An 18,770-nucleotide genomic window follows, 5' to 3' on the forward strand; every position below is an offset into this window, starting at 1 on the left:
CAGAAGCAAGAAAAGTCTGTTATGTACATTTGTAGTTGAAAACTATTTAACAATCATAATTATGTGAAGTCACTGTCACATGTGCCAAATAGCCAGAAACTGAAGGGACAATGGAACGAATAAAACAAACTGTGAAGACATTTCTACATTAAAAAAAATTGTTCCTGACACAGTCTGAGCTGTATCTGATAAAAAGTTATTAATATCAGTCTTTTCATTATTCAGAATTCTTTCAAAAACTGCATCCAAATTAACATAACCATCTATTTCCATCAGAGCAGGAATTCCTGCTAACTGTACATTAATTCCCAGGATGAATAATTGAGGCATCAGATGCAACAGCTCAAAAAACTAAATCTTGTTTAGTGCTAAAGTAACAAGTTATAAACCTTATGTTAATCAAGAACTCTGTACATAGGTCTTTATTACATACTGGGAATCATCTCACAGCTGATAAAATCCCAGACCATGCAGGTTTAACAGCATGTGACTCCATCGTATTTAACTCAGCCTGGACATATCTGTGTCTTTAAAGTTTCGCAGTGCTGGTAATTTTATATCTAGGAACCAAAACCTCATATTATGTTTTGAGACCTCTCCAAAATGAGAGGTCGTAGAGAATGCATGGACGTAGAGAAGGAATTATTTTAAAATGATGCCTAGTTTTTCTTGTTTGGGATCAGCTAGCATTTACTGTCACTTCCCTGTATTTCTCCCCAGCAATGCTGAATGGAGAACTTATATGTAGATGTTCTGCCCATTACAATTTCTCTGTGTATTAGTATGACACTACGCTTCTTGATATTGCTTCCTATTAAACCTCTCGTTATAAATATTACCTAGATCAGAAACCTAATTTATGAACTAGGCAAACCAGCAAAATTTTTAAAAGAAAATTTGACACTTTCCAAAGCTAAAATATGGAAAATAGAAGGAGATAGCTAAATAAACCAAGACCCAGGGGTTGGAGTACTTGTAACCTGTAGTTTGCTTATTTCTGACTAGCTGTAAGACAAAAATAGAACATCCAGCTCACTAAGATAGAAAATTTTAGTACAATTAGACAAGAATGAAAAACACCCCAGAACGGGGTTTTTATATTCCAATCATTTGAATGCCAACACAGTACCCAAGCATACTTCAGAACTGACTTAGTCCAGTTGGTTTCATTGCTGTAGCAAACGCCTGACTAACCAGAGAATGCTTGGGTCAGACATCTGGCTGAGCTATTTTGAATTTGTACCGTATCTATACTCAAGGGACTTTCACAAATTAATGAGATCAAAAGTGTTTCCGGGGGGGGTGGGGGGGTGGGGGGGTAGGGGTGTACACATATACAGTTTACAAGCACACATACCCTTTAGCTGTTGGTATAGCAGGGAAAAGAACGTGGATACAAGCTTCTAGTTAGAAGCTGAAGCTCATTAAGTCTTTCCTGAAATTGGCTGCTAAAAGCTTACATATTTAGGGAAGTGTCAGTTTCTTTACTTACACATTATCTGCTCAAAACAAAAAGGACAAAGAACAAAACTAGAGGCTTCTTGCCAGATTTACACACCTGCCCTAGGAACATGGGCCTCCTTTCTCAATCCATTTCCCTAGTTTGCTCTACATTCTTGAAAAATGCTTGAATGACAAGCTCAGATGGACAACCGGAAATCATTTATCCTCAGTTCTGAGAGGACTGAATTTCTGCTGACGAATAGACCTCATCTCTTTGAGAAGATAGGTTCCTTTTCCATGCCCTTGCTTGCTGAAGAAGACTCATTAGGTTAACCAAGAGGTCATTAGGTCATTAACTGCCCAAGTTGTGGTAGATTTCCCATGACTTTTTAAAGCTTGCATACATTTAGAGCTTCTAGACTTTCCCTCACTAACATTCAGGAATAATTTTGTTTTAGAGCAAGGCAACTAGATAAGACGCTGAATTCTAAGATACACTCGGAACTATTCCATCACAAAATAAGCTTTGCAATGTGCTTTGTATATTTCCTCTCCTTTCCTTTTTTTTCCTTTTTTTTTTTTTTTTTAATAAAACACAGAAAGCACTAAAGCCTCCTTAATTTTTTATAGGTATACTTTCTTATATTGTCTTTTAATATATCAATTTGACTATTCATACTTGCATGGTGTCTCTAGCAGTTGAGAAAGGTACTAAATAACCATATGGCTTTACTGTTGGCTTACTTACATGTCTGAAAGTCACTTTTCTGCATGCAGTGGATGGACATGCTATTTCTAAAAGAAAACTTTTGCATATCTGACCCATCCTATCGGAAGCCTAAGACAGTTGCAGAGCACTACCACCAGCTTCTCCATTCACTGCCACTGATAACAATGCTCACTGGAACAGTGATATGAACTTCACATTACTTTTCAATGCTTTTGGGGTTTCTAAGCCCTGGATGGAATCACCTTACTGTTCAGTATCCGTAACTCTTCAGCTCTGCTGAGTTCTGATTTGACTGATGGTACCACTGTGCAATGTGGCAGCAGTGGATGAGCCACAGTCAGTTTTGTAGTCATGGAACACAACTGACCTATAAAAATATCTATGGTCACATGAACGTATTGTAGAGAGTTTAAAACAGTTATGTGATGCTTGATGAGAGCCTGACAATGTCTTTTTGTGAGGCTTTATGACATATCTCTATTGAAAACAATATGGCTCAGATGTGCAAACACTGAAGCACTGCACTGCAGCTGCACCTATTCCCTTGGTTTTTGTGCTAAAAAAAAAAAATGCACAGTGTGGACATTACACACACCTATCTCAAAACTACCAGTCTTTTGCTCATTCCTGCCAGACAGTTCATACAGCCATTATGCTATAAAATATGAAATGGTTGATAAATTTCTAAAGAAAAATTACTGGCATGATAAAGGAGACTTCAGCTAATTAACAATTACTACCAATCAATATAATAAGCCTGATAAAACACTAATTGTCCTGCTAATTGTTAGAGCATTCCTTTCATCATGAAATTACAATGAGACCTTGTTTAAACGTACCTTGCAGCTCTCTAGCTGTTATGAAGAAGGAATGAATTGTCCCTGTTCCTTGAGAGCACCTGCCTGTGATACTTCTCTGCACTCCTAGCAGGCTGCAAGGGAAGCCTAGAGAATAGAAGCAGCCAGCAGTGCACCAGGAGCACTTAGTTTTAGAAATCTGACATTCAGAAGGTTAAAGCAGCAGGTCTGGTTTGAAGAAAGTAGGTGCTTTGCCAGAATTGCCTCTGGGAAAATTTTTATGGCATAGACACCTAGAGCATTTACTTGTCTGCTGGAACAGAAAAATGGTGCTAGCCCAAGGGCTAAGGGAATATCCTACTTTTTCTTTCAATTGTTATTCAGGTTTCAATGTTACTGTGATATCTTGCTAAAATGTTATACAGGTTTTCATTCCTACTCTTAAATTTCAATTGAATGCAATAACAAGCTGTGCAGTGTCAACACAAAAGCTTAATGAGATTGTATCTATCTCTTTGTCTTTAGATCCCTATATGAAACCTATCACTGGTTAATATTAGCATATTATCCTTACTGGATCCTACTGCTGCTGACAAAGAATTCTGATCTAAAACTTGTTTGAAGATTCTTGCAACAACCTCCTCGTATACAGTAGATTTTGCTATCTCAGATTCCCTAATCCTCATTAAAAACCTCACAAAGACTTCAGTCAGCACATCCTTTCCAGGCTTTAGGATTATTGCTCATATTTTGCTCAAAGACAGAAAGGAGAAAGATGTTTAACCATAATATGTCCAGGTAATACTGTATTTTGGTAAATTAGGATTTTCTCATTCTTTACACTTTATTCTTAAAGTTTAATTACATATCATGCAGAGTGTTTCCACACTAAAGGCAGTGCTTAGACATTCAAATGCTGAATTTTTTACTGTTATATAATTTTTATATATAAATTCTATATATATATATATAATAATGTATACTAGGGACTTCACAGGAGACATAGCAAGACATTGCCCTTGCCCCAGAGAGTCTATAGTCTAAATTCCTTGCGATCTACCAAGAGCCAGTGCCAAGCAGCAGAAATATCCTTTTGGACAAAATGTCCAGCATGCAGCTGGATAAACACAGTGTGCAGTGGGTGAACAACTGGCTCACGGGTCAAGCACAGAGGTAACAGTGAATGGGGTGACATCAGACTGGTGACCTGTCACTAGTGGGGTTCCACAGAGCTCCCTCTTGGGCCTCGTGCTCTTCAACACCTTCATAATTGACTTGGATGCAGGACTGGAAGGGATACTAAGCAAGTTTGCAGATTACACATAACTGTGAGGAGCTGTTGACTCCCTCAAAGGCAGGGAGGCCCTTCAGAGAGACCTCAACAAATTAGAGGACTATGCAATCATCAGCCACATGAAGTTCAATAATGGCAAGTGCTGGATTCTGCACCTGGGATGGGGCAACCCTGGATGTTTGTACAGACTGGGGAGTGAGATGCTGGAAAGCAGTGCCATGGAAAAGGGACCTGGGGGTCCAGGTCGACAGTGAGTTGAAGATGAGTCAGCAGTGCCCTGGCAGGAGGAGGAGGGATAACCGTGTTCTGGGGGGCATCAGACAAAGCACCATGAGCTGGTCGAGGAAGGGGATTGTCCCACTCTGCTCTGCACTGGTGCAGCCTCACCTTGAATATTGTGTGCAGTTTTGGGCACCACAATATAAGAAAGATATGAAGCTCTCAGAGAGTGTCCAAAGGAGGGCAATGAAGAGGGTGAAAGGCCTTGAGGGGAAGCCGAATGAGGAGTGGCTAAAGTCACTTGGTCTGTTCAGCCTAGAGAAGAGGAGACTGATGGGAGACCCCTCTGCAGTCTACAACTTCCTTGCAAGGGGAAGAAGAGAGCCAGACACTGATCTCCTCTCTGTGGTGAACAATGACAGAATCCAAGGGAATGGCCTGAAGTTGTGTCAGGGGAGGTTTAGGTTGGATATTAGAAAAAGATTCTTCACCCAGAAGGTGGTTGGGCACCAGAACAGGCTTCCAAGGGAACTGGTCACAGCACCAAGCCTGACAGAGTTCAAGAAGCATTTGAATGATACTCTCAGGCACATAGCATGACTCTTGGGGGTGGTCCTGTGCAGGGCAGTCATCCTGGACTTGATGATACTTGTGGTCCCTTCCAACTCAGCATATTCTGTGACTCTGTGATTCTGTGAAATACTGCTGTTGTTTAATAGTATATAAAATCTAAGCACATACTTTTACTGTGGCACATTCTTTATCTTTTAACAAAAATACATGAAAATAAATATGAAATGCAGTAAATACAATGAACTACGCAATACATTTTCATAAAGCACAGCAGAGAGAGAAGGTGTTACACAAAATATTGTTACGTGGAAAAAAATAAACACAGGGAGTAAAAAGTTTCCTCTTGAAAAAAAGACTTCAAGTTGAAATAAAAGCCAAAGACTTGTTCGACCTGGCTTATGGAAACACCTACAAACATCTTCAAATTTACTCGATCCCACTGGCTTAGTATACTTCCTCTTCCATTTCAAAGAATATATGTAATTTCACATATCAAAAAACAGTAATGCTGGTCCAAGAGGCAGTGAGATGTTTTTCATGCTGGGTTAATATCCTGGGATGCAGAGGAAGCCAGGAAGAACAACTCACACCAGTGGCAATGGTGTTATGCCTATGCAGTCTGTGCTGCTTTGCAGTTAATACTTGTTTGTTTTATTAAAAAAAACTCACTGATTAAAATGATTTCATTATTTCTAGGGTTCAATTTAGCACTTTAAATACAAAGCTTTGCAAAGTGATAGCAAAATCCAGATCAGTTTCCTGCTGGGAGTAGGATCTGTAGACTTAAAAGTCAGGTAGTTTTCCCGCATGAATTGTTTATTTACAAAATGTTTTCTCAACCAATATGTTAGAAATATCAAGACAGGCCTCTTTCTTTTCCAGCCTTAACTAAAGTGTTACCCTGTTTTTAATAGGAGCTGTCTCCTAACTCATTACCCAAGGCTCAGGTAAGCTTCGCTTCTTAATCAGCAGTCTTTGTTCTCACTAAAAATCCCTTTGGTACATATGCCTTTTCAACAACCACCTTGCCTGGAAAAGGGTACCTGGACATCTTTGGTAAATGCAGAACATAAATGAGCCTTGGACCTCCGCTGACCAACAGCTGATGTGTGTGATCTTTACCTCCTTGTATGCAAAGTTTCCCTCTGGACATTTTTATCAATAATCACAAGGGCACCTTGGGGTGACAAGTGAGTTAAAGTAACAGACTGCAGATCGAGGTGATGTAGTCACCTGTCTTGGGAGTCAAAAGCAATTGAAATGTCACTAGCCATATCACCCCCTTATGTACCTTTGGTACCGACACAGACATAACTTAGTTTCATTTATCCATGCTGGTTACATGGCCTCTCCATTCTTTACACCTAATTTTGAAGTAACAATATTCCTACTGAGATTTCCCCTCATAAACAAGACATAGCACTGCTTATAATAACGAGGAAAAGCTGAAGGAGAAGCAGAATGCTGTTAAGACATGAATTTGGTGATTACAAAGTCGGATTTACACACAGAAGACAAGTCTCACTCTCATTTTACAAACAGGTGGCTTCCTGTACCGCTCTGCCAGTGCATTTCCTTTCAACACAGAGGCCCATTTCTGGAACATATTCTATGCCTAGTTTTACTGATGATGTGGATATAGAAATATGTATAAAGCGTTTATGTGCCATAGCTCACTGAAAATTATCTGTCAGCTCCAGATGTGGATAACTGTTGAATAAAAACAGATCATCAATTGATTTTTGCAAAGGCCGTAGAATGACAATTTGACAGTAATTTGGAGCACATCTTGAATGCACATAGCATGACTTTGAGACAGCAGCCTAGACAAAAAGGACACTGTCACCCAACGTCCTCTCCCCCCTTCAATAAATACTAGTCTCTCTGCAGTTTTAAAACGCTACCTGCCACTGGGCAACCTCTGTGAATAATGATGAAGTTGGTTTTGCAATCTCTTTGGCTTGTTAAGGATGTGTTCGGACATAGCACATCCTGTTTGCTGTCTGAAAGCTTGGGGATGGTCTATGCTAAGTGGAGAGAGGTGTATCTCCAAGCAGTGATACCTTCTGTGCCTCCTGGGCACCTGCCATAGGAGTGAATGGGATAGGCCGGATCACCTGGAGGTGTCCCTGTCTCCCCATGACAGCAAAACTATCCAAACACAGAACTCTGACAATGCTAAATTTAAGTAGGAGGAATCTGTTTCAGCCTCTGTGAGCTGGCAGATGAGTGGACTTACAGAAAAACTTTTCATATTCATCTTCTGCACTGACAAAGAAATCAACCTCAATACAGTGTGAAAATAAACACAGGATAGGAATGATTTGGCCAAACAGAGAGCTCTGAACTAGTTCCTTCTTGCTCTCTCTTTAAAGCTGCCAATAGAAAGAAATAAAAAGTTTTGGGTTCCTGTTCTTAGATGATACATTTTATCCCACGATAGAAGTCTTAAACTGGTTCGATAAATTGTGTCTTCCAAGTGATCCCTTTTTCTTCATTTAATTTAAGAAGGGAGGATAGCACGATACGTACAAAACGTAAAATGAAAACAATAACATAAACAAAATAAACTACAAAAATTCAGCTTCATGCCTAACTTATTTTCTGACTCATCAAACTTATTCAGAGTCTTGTTTTCAGTTTTATTTTGTATTACAAGTTCAAACTTCAAGTTGGCCACTTCCTAGGAAGGTGGTTATTGAAAGCATCTTCGTAAACACTCTGTAGCTAGCACATGATTGTAGGATTGAGATGAGTCTAAATGATGCCAAGAAACATACTACACTGATGGCACTGAAACCTGAAGGGCCTGCCTTCCTCTTCAATAGGAGCAGTGCCTTAAAAGTTGGGGCTTCAACTGTCATTTTAAAATAGGATGGTGGCATCTTAGGCATTAGAACACGTGTGTATGTATATGTATTTCTGTATGTGTGCACACAGGTGCATGCAGGGGTATGAACTGCCTGGTCATCCTGGCATGTCTGCTTGTGGAAAACAGGGTTGTGTGGTGGCCTGTCTGCCACTGCAGTTAGCAACCGACAAGCACTCTACGCTAAACTTAAAAATTTCTATATTTGCAACTTATTATAAATACATAGAATTTATATTAAAGCATTATACAAAAAGTACCTTAGCAAGTATTTTGAATGTTTTCTGGATTTTCAGAATTATATTTGACTACTAGCAGCTCTATTTTCTACTGTAACGGAACAGTCCTAGGTACAGGCCACTAGCATCACTGGAGACTTGAGGAGACTAGACTGAGTGACAGCAATTCTGGCAGTCATTGCAGAAGCTCTAATCGGAAGCAGAGGTTGGGAGAGAAAGCACAAATGCTTGGATGCATGTACCAAATTAAAGGATACGGATGCAAACCATGATACTTCCTTTGCAATACGCCAGGTGGGAACCCAAGAGGTACTGCAGTTTGCTGGAGCAAACACTCACTAAGATTAATTAAAATCAGGGCTTGCCTTACGATATGCCGGGGACTCCAGCACAATGTCAAAAGCATAACCCGGTTGGGGTGGGGCTAGGGCAAGGCTTACATGCTGCCTGGTAAAAAGCTCTGGGAGAAACCAGTCTCATGGGCAGGTGCCCATATCACTGCAGCCTTCACGTCTGCAGAGGTAAGACGACGCAAGCCAGAGCAGGCCTGAGTCACAAACCACAACACGGCAATAATTTGACATGCTGGACAGAAAGGACACCATCCAGAGGGGCCTTGATGGTCTTGAGAGGTGGGCCTATGAGAATCTCACGAGGTTCAACAAAGCAAAACCCAAGGGTCAAGGCACCCATGTGGGTCAGGGCAACCCCAGACACACCTACAGGTTGGGCAGAGAAGTGATTGAGAGCAGCCTTCCAGAGGAAGTCTTGGGGGTGGTTGTTGATGAAAAACTCACCATTGCAGTGTGGACTCGCAGTCCAGAAAGCCAACCATGTCCTGGGCTGCATCAAAAGGAGTGCAGTCAGAAGTTGAAGGACGTGGTTCTCCCCCTCTACTCTGCTCTTGTGAGATCCCATCTGGAGTACTGCTAACAGGTCTGGTGCCTCCAACATAAGGATGTGGACCTATGTGAGCAAGTCCAGAGGAGGCCACAAAGTTAGTAAGAAGACTGGAGCACCTCTCCTACAAAGACAGCCTGTGAAAATTGGGGCTGTTCAGCCTGGAGAAGAGAAGGTTGCATGGAAACCTCATAGCAGCCTTCCAGCATCTGAAGGTGGCCTACGGGGAAGACAGAGAGGAACTCTTCACCAGGAACACGAAAGGTAGAACAAGGAGTAATGGTACAAACTGAAATAGGGGAAATTTAGGTTAGATAAACAGCAGAAATTCTTTATTGTGAGGGTGGTGAGACACTCTAACAGGTTGCCCAGAGAGGTTGGGGATGCCCCATTCCTGGCGGTGCTCAAGGCCAGACTAGATTGAGCTTTGAGCAACCTGGCGCAGCGGGGGACGTCCCTACCCATGGCAGGGGGGTTGGGAGTAGATGATCCCTTCCCACCCTTAAAATTTCCCGACTCCGCGATCCCGTGGCATCCCTCCCGCTCCCGCTGCCCGCCGGGACGGTGCGGGCCCGCCCCGCGCCGGGGCTCGGGCAGGCGCAGCCGGCGGCCCCGCCCCCGCCGCGCCGCTTCCCCCGGTTCCCGCCCCCGCCGCCCTCCGTGCGGGGCTTCCGGCGGCGCCCGGCGCGGCGGCGGCACCGGCGGCCCGGGCGGCTCCGCCCTCCGGACGGGGTAGGGTGGCGGCGGCGGCGGCAGCGCCGCCGGGCGGGTGCGGGGGGGGCTGAGGCTCCGGGCCCGGCAGAGCCCCCGTGTGGGGCTGGCCCTGCGCGGCGGGGGCGGGCGGCTGCGGGTGTATGTGTGTGTGTGTATGTATGTATGTATGTATGTATGTATGTATGTATGTGTGTACGAATATATGTATGTGTGTATGTATGTATGTGCGTGCGTGTTCGCACCCGCCCGGCGGGGGTGGCGGGGCCCGGCCGGATGGCGGGGAGGGGACGCGGAGGTGGCGGCGGCTCCGAGCGGTCCCGCCCGCAGCTGCCCCTGGGCCTCGGCCGGAGCTCCCCCGGGGAAAGGGAACTAGCCCCGTCCTCAGAGAGCGCGGGCCCCTAAGGGGTGGGAAGTGGTGAGGATGGGCTGGAGCAGGCAAGGAGGAACAGTGCTGGGAGCGGACAAAGCGGGCAGGGCTGGGAGCGGGTTGTTCTCCTCTCCCCTGCGGGTGTCCCGCCTGCATGTTACACACTTACACCTCTCTCGACCCAGTTGCCCGATCACAACACCACATAAGGCAGGGTAGGAGCTGAAAAATGAGATATCCTTCTTTCTTTATTTTTTTTTCCCCGCCTACGTGCTTTGGGGTGCTTCACTTCTTGTGCATTGTTTATGTTACCAGTGCAGGCTGATGAACGAGTGTCATTTGGACGTGAATGAACACGATTAAGACGAGGGGACACAGTCTTAAACTGCATTAGGAGAGGTTTAGGTTGGACATTAGGAAGAATTTCTTCAAAGAAAGGGTGATGAGATGTTGGAGTAGGCTGCCCGAGATGGTGCTGGATTCACTGTCCCTGGAGGTGTTTAAGGAAAGACTGGATGTGCCATGGTCCAGTTGGCATGGTGGTTTTAGGTCAAAGGTTGGAGTCAATCAGAGGGCTTTTCCAAGCTAATTGATTTTGTGACAGTGGGAGATAACAACTATGTGGCCTAATAGCTGTGATCAATGTAGTGAGGAAGCAGCTGACCAGCAAGTAAATGCTATACAGAATCTAGAGGAAATGTCAAGAGAAGATTGAGAAGACAAATAAGACAACTGCACTCAAAATCCTTTTTGAAAGTAGTACTCAGTGGGGACTTTTTGGTTTTAGTTTTTTGGCATGAAGAGGAGAATAGCTGAAAGGGTAGTTGGTTGAAATGAAGTGGTATAATGCTGGTGACATTAGGCTGTGAATTGAAATGGCTACCTGATGATTTACCCATACTGAGAAATAATTTCTTTTATCCATGAAGACAGCCTCCAGAAGGCAGGATGGATACCTGGAGCATGTTATAGGTGCCAAAGGAACTTTTGTCTCCATTATATTGCGATGCTAAACCACGCAGAGTCTGGTCCTAGCAGGAAGGCAGGCAGTGAAGTAATGTGGAATTCTTGGATTTTGCATGTTTTACTGCTCATGATGGCAACACAAAGAACATTTGAGGTGGAATTTGTCATATATTCCAGTTTTCTTCAAACTATAAATTTATAAGTTAAAAATGTGTAAAATGGCTGGTTTTAGTGCCAGAATACATTACGTGAAAAAACACAGCAAGTAAGGCCTGAGTTTAAAGTATGCTCTAAGAGCTTATTAATTTTTAATTAATAATTGCTTCTAGTTTCAACAAGTTGAATATAGATGTTGGTATAATCCAGGTAATTAAAAGCAAGAGATGCCAACCTGTGGTAAAAGTATTCTGTTTTAGACTGTAATGTAAGGATCCAGTATTCCCTCTGTGCATTAGTGTACAAAGTTAATTAAGAGATTTCCCATTTACCATCTTTTATCTAAGATGCATATGTTAAAGTGCATTAGTCTTTTTTTCAGATAGTACAATCTATTGCTTTTGTCATTTATATGTTCTTTGTAATTTGTCAGTGTTACTGTTTCCTTTCTAGTCAAATGAAAGAAAACTGTTCAGTGCTCCCAAGTGTGAGATTACCAAAACTCATGTGTCGTGTGAAAAGGGGAGATTTCCTCTACCCTTAGGGAGAGTTCATCCGTGATTTATTAGCCTGTCAATGCCCCAAGAAAGCTGATACTCTCATGCCCAACCAGTGTGTCAGTGTCCTCTTATGGGGTTTGTTCACTGAACTGTCTGGATCAGAGGGCAATTTGACTGTCCTTTTCAGGGGGCTCAGCCAGCAGTGTAAGGGAGACCTTGCAGTGGGTCTTCACACTTCGAGGGTGTGTTACCCGCTGCCAGTGGCTGCCAACACCCATGAAGGACTCACAGTAGCAGTTTATGGGAAAATGGTCTTATTAATAGAAGATTGTGACAGGTTAACGTTCAAAGATTGCCAGTGATAGTATCTGACTGCAAAAAAACATATTCAAAGCAATACATAGACAAGCTCTAGTCCCAATAAAAGTATTCAGCACGCACAGAGTGGTTCTTACCCAACAGGTGCCCCTACGAGAGGGAAGACAGGTTCAGCCTGTTGACTAATTCAGGCAGTTACAGTGGAGTCTTCTGTAACTTTTCCCCCCTTCTCAACTTACTTTTATAGTATTTCTTTATTTTTAGGTGGAGATTGAGTGAATTTAGTCATAAATACCATTATTACTGATTGGTGTAAAATTGTTTTGCTTCACTTTTAAAGATACAGTCAAAAAAATACAGCGTGCATGCCCACTGGGGATGGTCATACCTTGGAGGCAGGTAACTTTGGGATGGAAATGTGCATTAATATTACAGTTAGGCTTTAATTAATCACGTTCATCTGAGGAGAGAGATTTTGCCACCGTTGTTGGCTCATCAGCAGGACATCTCCTGTCTCCCTTGGTTGACAGGTGCTATGCGGTTTATCAGCTGCCAAGTGCTGTCTGGTTCCTCTCCCTGCAAGGATTTCTGAAGAGCCTGGATGTGGTGTCTTCCCTCCACCCTCTGTTTCATCCCCCATAGCAGGTGCTTATTGTTGTATGGGGAATCATCGTGGAGCTGCCAGCTGCTTTCCATCCAGGGAGCAGCAGCTGCATTTTACCCTATAATTTCTTTACCGTTAGAATTTCTGCTTAGATGTGATTATAACTTCTCAGTTTCCTCTAATTTTTACCCCCAGCCATCTTCCCACAGTGGTGTAAACAGGAGTTATTGCCTCTCTGGCTTTAAGAATCAAACCTGGCATATACATGTTGTATGTACAACTTTTGCTTCTCTTGAAATAGTATGAACTCTTGTCTATCATGTGCTTATTGAGGGGTAGCTCAGTGATGAAATATGCCATCCTTTGTTTTTTTATTAATCTAGTATCTGTTACTTGTTACATTTTTACACAAATCCTGCATTATAGTCTTGGAAAACTTTGTATATCATGAGGGGAAGAAGAGTTATTCATAATAGAAAAAGGGAATATAATTGAAATAGTTGTCAAGTAATATTCTGGGTAGGAGATATTGTAAATGATGCGATGTACTGTAATATATTTTGAAAGAAGGTAGCTTCTATCTCTCTTAAAAAAGTTGTATTCCAGATCTAGTCCAGTGTGGTTCTCTGGAGTCCTGTCTAAAACTAGAAACAACATTTCAGTGGCCCTTTGAACTGGTCTGACTTGGGGCCCTTGCAGTCTTACTGCCCCCTCGAGCCAGCACTGACTTCAGTTTTGGTTCAGGGAGAAGAACAGACTTGCTTGCAGGAGTGTTTGGTGTCTGCCTGGGCAAGCCCCAGGACTCATCTGACTCCCCAGCAGTGCTGGCTGGAGAGGTGGCTGTGAAGCAGAGAGTGATAAAAGTCTGTGTACAGCGTGAGATGGGAGGGCAGAGCTGATGCAGCCCCGGAGAGAGGCTGGGAACTGGATCCAGCCTGGAAGTGCAAAATGGACATGTAGGATAGCACCTGACAATGTTCCTGTATGCTCACAGCATGTTACTTTTTGTTTCTAATAAAACTGTTGGTGTCTTCTGTGCTAGTCTTTGGTGGCTGCTGATGGTTCTAGTGTTTAGTAGCAACATTTCAGTCAATTTAATGGAATTGAAAGAAAAAATTATGATATGAAAGAAACCAAATAAGTAGAAGGCTGCTGCTTGGGAGGAGGATAAAAAGATGCATTTAAAAGAAACCTTTATTAATCTTCAGTTTGGCATACTTATGCCTGTAAAAAGAAAATCAATAGTATGCAACAGGCCAAGGACGCTGCCAGAGATTGGAAGACATTTAGTTTTCCACATAAAATCTACATGTACATGAACTGCTCTGCTCTAGAACTGTTTGTCTTGATGCTTTGCACAGATCTGAGTCTGCATTTTAATCTTTTTTTGCCAGGGTAAATCCTTTTAATTAGAAATTGGCTTGACCTGTGTTAGTTTCTTGAAAAAATCTCTGTGTATCATCTGACCCTACTGAACTGTATTTAATGTAATTCTTTCACTAGCTTGTTATCCTTTAACCTCTGGAGCAATTTTTCATTGGTCTTTTAACTCCACAGAATCATTAATGCTTGTTTTAAAATGCCAGAAGAAGACTTCCTATTTGTATTGTAGTCTTAATACTTACTTAATCCTCTTTTAGAATAGTTTTCTGTTTCCTCTTACTTGTTATAAACGACTAAATCCTTTATTATTCTAAACTCTTTAGAACTAATTTACCTCCACTTCTATTGTTTAAACTAATACATTTTTATGAAAGGTCTGTATTCCTACTTACTTACTTTTGAGCTTGTTCACTGGTACCAGCCAAAATTGGTAAAGTTGTGTCAGCGTCAAGGATATGAAATTTTTGCAGGTTTTATGAAACCATCACGTTTCCAGAGTAGGAATGACCCAGATTAATGTTTGTGCTAATGGAAAATCTGCAGCATGATCTCAAGTTACCTGCTATGTTAGACAAGTGGCCAGCTTGTTGAGGTACAGCTCTGAACCACCCCACGATTATGCTACTCTTTGACGAACTGATAAGGAGCACAGCTGGGTTTTACAGCAGCACTGTGGGACCTCTGGGCTGTGGCCAGAGGCAACCTCGAGTTTGCACTGCAGACACGAAGTTTTGTAAGTTGTGTATGTGAGATAAAGTGATTCCCACCTGATCTTGAAGTACCCCAACCGAATGATTCTTGAAATTGATATCTGGAAAGCCATAATTTCCATGGAGCAGCCTTCAAATCATGTTAATTGGTGAAATTAGTTCTAACTTTTGAGTTAGAATATGATGTATATGCCGATCTACTCATGATTCCAGGGCTTGATAGCAGTACGTTTGTTGAAGTTTAATGTCTTTTCTGTAAATAGATTTTTTTCTTTATAAGAAGGAAAAAACTAGAAGAACAGTGTTTTTGTAATCTTCACTTACATCTTACAGCATCTCTGCTTTGAAAAAAATAAAATAGCAGTTTTCAGTTTCAAGATGTTTATTTTGGGGTTTTGGATGTGAATTTTTGTTTGTTTGTTTTTTAAGAAGGAGAGATTAGGGATTGTGCTGCTTTTTTTCCCAGTGCCTTTTCTAAAAGATGGTTCAGGTTTGTGGGAATTGTGACGTTATTGGTTGTTGATATTCCAGGGGAGCTTGAAGTAGATCCAGCATATTGTCTTATGCATTCCCTTCTGCACTGAATTTCAGGAGTAATTCATGTTGTTAACAGCTGTGTCAACATGTGAAAAGGAAGGTCAGGAACTAAACAAAAGACTAATAATAGAAGAGACAAGGAAGTGAGAGGTGAACACTTTAGTAAACTTTCTTTCTGTGATAGGTAAGAGGGGCAAATAGTTCAGCCTGTCCTTATCTGTTACCACAAGCACCACCTTGTTGGAAATGTTCAAATGAAAGAGAGCTGTTTGTACGTGTGTGTGTGTGTGTGTGTGTGTGTGTTTAAGTATGGGAAACAAGCAACTGACCCGAGAAACACACACGGTGGATGTGCATAGAGACATACAAAAGTCTCCATTTGTTTAATTATTTGCCCTACTTTAAGCTTATGCTTCCAAAAACTCCAAAGTGTGGTCTTGCTTGTACCCACTGCAAACACTGAATATGTGGTTTGTCTTCCTGGCAGTGTGAGGCGGCGTGTTAGTTGTTGTTCGAGCCGTCTTCTGCAATAGGAGAGTCACGTCTGTTGGTTCAGAGATTACCACAGCATGTAATCCTGTGATAAACTAATTGGCAACTCCAGTACAGGCTGTTGAAGAAACATTTATTCTATTTTGAGACATGCTTAGTCATCCCTGTTTTGGCCTCTTAACAGGTTACAGGCGTTACTCCTTACTCGCTGCTCTTAAAGCTGATGAACAAGGTAATCAGAAGGCCAGTTTGTGATAAATGGTTTGTGCTACTGGAGGGTGTGAATTCATAGCCCAAGTGTGTTGTGTACTGTCAGTGGAAACTGGAGAATACGCTGCATATTTTGTTGTATATTGGTAAACCCCACGGTTTACATCACACAGGTATGGAGCGGCTGCTAAATATGGGACCAGCATATGTAAGAGGACCTTTATGACCAGGAAATATGATACTTCTGTGTCCTGTAGCCAACATTCAGCTATAAATGTTTCTTTACTGTTGTAAATAGAAAACTTTAGTAAAGTGATTTACCTTGAATTAAGCTTTTTTTAATTGTTAAACTTGCTTATTTGATTGTTTTACTTATATTGGTGCAGGCTGTGTAAAACACACTAGTATCCGTAATTATTAGTATGTTTTGTGTTGTTTGATTAGCTTTACAATATGCAAATCTAGTACATTTTGTGTTTAATGTTTGATGGAATTGTTACATAAGTGAAAAAAATTTTTTCTCTTCAGAAGTAAAATGCTTTCTGTGAGAACTTCTGCTTCTGATGCCAGGACTCTTTTGAAGACTTACTTTGCTGCATGGCTTAAAGGCAGATGATGTTGTTAATGAATTCTGAGCATCCTTCAGGAGACTGGTGACCCTTCTATCATTGGTGTATGCTGTCATGGACAACTTTATAGGTAAAGATGGTATTTTGTGAGTCTTTCTCAGATTAGTACTCTGATAAAGGAAGAAGTGCTTCAAGTTTTTGGTTTAGATTAACAGCCCAAAGTTTGCTCTTTTCCCTCTTAAAACCATTCACAGTGCTTTTAAGAAAATGCTTTTCACAATGGTTTGGAGAAGCTGTATCTTCATAATGTGAAGTTCTGTCTTAAGATACTCTTTTACAGTTGTTCACGGCAAGGACCAAATTTCATTTCATACTTGATTTCACTTCCCTAAGTCAGTGCAAGTTTTTTTTTCTCTTATAAATCCCTGAAAATAATGCTTGATTTAACCATTAGTTTTTTTGTTGCTTGAGGGCAGGTTTTGTCTAATGTTTCTTCACAGTATTCTCTTCTTTTAGACACAGTAAATGGGAAACCACACTTAGTAACCTCCAACTAAACAATTACCTTAAAATAAAATCTAATAGTTTATTAGTATTTTACTGGCAGTTCTTTGTTTAAGAGGGTATTAGAAAGAGCACAAAATGCTTTCTAAGAATGTTGTATCCACTCACTACGTTTATTCATTCTGTTTTATCAGCTCTTTTCCAGAACACCACAAGCAGTTAATGCACCTTATAAAGGACTCCTGACCTTTTGCATCTTCCTAAGTCATATCTAGATGCCACCAGTGTTTCCCATGTTAACAGTTCTGAGCATGTTTTACTATATGTGCCTTCGGCGCCGAGCTAGGACAGCGACGAGAGGAGAAATGAACAGTCGGAGGGCGATTGAATCAAACACCCGAGCCTTACCTATCAACGTTGAAATAGTTCAGTATGCCAAAGAAGTGTTGGATTTCAGCTCTCACTATGGCAGTGAAAACAGCATGTCGTATACCATGTGGAATTTAGCGGGTATTCCAAACGTGTACCCTAGTTCTGGTGACTTTACTCAGACTGCTGTCTTTCGAACTTACGGGACCTGGTGGGATCGCTGCCCCAGCGCTCGGCTGCCGTTCAAGAGGACACCATCCACCTTCTGCAGCCAAGACTATGTGGAACTTGCTTTTGAAGAACCGGTTTATCCCACTGCAGTGCACATTCTGGAAACCTACCATCCTGGAGCTGTAGTCAGGATTTTAGCATGCTCTGCAAATCCTTACTCTCAAAATCCACCAGCTGAAGTAAGGTAATTTTTTTCTTTTCTCCCTTATGTTTTCCTGTAAGATGTTAAATGCTACAAATAGTGTTGTTTAGTGAACTTTACTTCCTAGTATTTATCTGTTTTGTATCCGACCCACTAACATTTACTTTATTTCTGCGTGTTTTTAAAACTGTGGTGACATGTTTTGATAACAACTTCAGAGATGTGGATGTTTTGTAGGAATTAATGCAGCTCCTAATATCGAATTTAATTTGTGTAATGATAGTTTTTGTGTTGGAATTTTTATGAGCAGTAATCATTATGTCTGTACAGAAAACACTTTTGAAATGGCAGGTCTGAATTCTTCCTCCAATAAGAGGAGCAAATTGTGTAAAAGAAGCTGAGGATTCACGGCTGCTGTATCACCCTGCTTCACGCGGTAGACTTTCTTCTCTGTATGCTTTAGGTTGGGTGTATAGTATAATCAGGCACTGTAACTATTCATATGGAAATGAGACTAAAACCAGAAGCACAGAACAGTCAGACAAAAGGTGAAGCCATTTGTCAGATCTTTATTTTTGGTCTGATCAAAGGGTGTGAGCTGCACCTTGTTTTTACACTCACTGCATAGGCTAAAAGAAGCTGATTTGATCCTGTGGGTTTTCCTCATAGTGGAAAGTCCTGATGAAATTTCAGCTGGGGGGTCAGGAAGATGGTGACCTGGGGAGTGGTAATATAGTAAAATAAAATACTCTGTATGAGGTGTGAAGCTCTTAGTGAGGAGGTGAGGAAATAGAAATGGAAGGAGAAAGAGAATAGGTCAAAGTACATAGTGGGCAAAAGCATTGGGAAAAGCTATCAGTATGTGCAATCAAAGTATTCCGTATCAGAAGAGATTAAATGATACCAAAGCTATAAAGGAAGGGAGAGTTGATAA

The 18,770-nt window shown here is 41.6% G+C and overlaps 1 protein-coding gene across 1 annotated transcript in view; it reads left to right on the forward strand.

The window, feature by feature from the left end:
• Positions 1 to 9,728: 9,728 nt before the first annotated feature.
• Positions 9,729 to 18,770, forward strand: part of FBXL4 (F-box and leucine rich repeat protein 4) — a 59,846-nt gene continuing 50,804 nt past the window's right edge. Inside the window, exons 1-3 of the mRNA XM_027896252.1 lie at positions 9,729 to 9,796; positions 16,550 to 16,720; positions 17,289 to 17,878. Of these exons, the coding sequence (XP_027752053.1) occupies positions 17,370 to 17,878 (509 nt within the window). The 5' untranslated portion in view covers positions 9,729 to 9,796; positions 16,550 to 16,720; positions 17,289 to 17,369. The remainder of the gene's footprint in view (positions 9,797 to 16,549; positions 16,721 to 17,288; positions 17,879 to 18,770) is intronic.

Source organism: Empidonax traillii, unplaced genomic scaffold (assembly GCF_003031625.1).
Source record: "Empidonax traillii isolate 1590-97213 ecotype Southwest subspecies unplaced genomic scaffold, ASM303162v1 scaffold490:size896199, whole genome shotgun sequence".
NCBI lineage: Eukaryota > Metazoa > Chordata > Aves > Passeriformes > Tyrannidae > Empidonax > Empidonax traillii.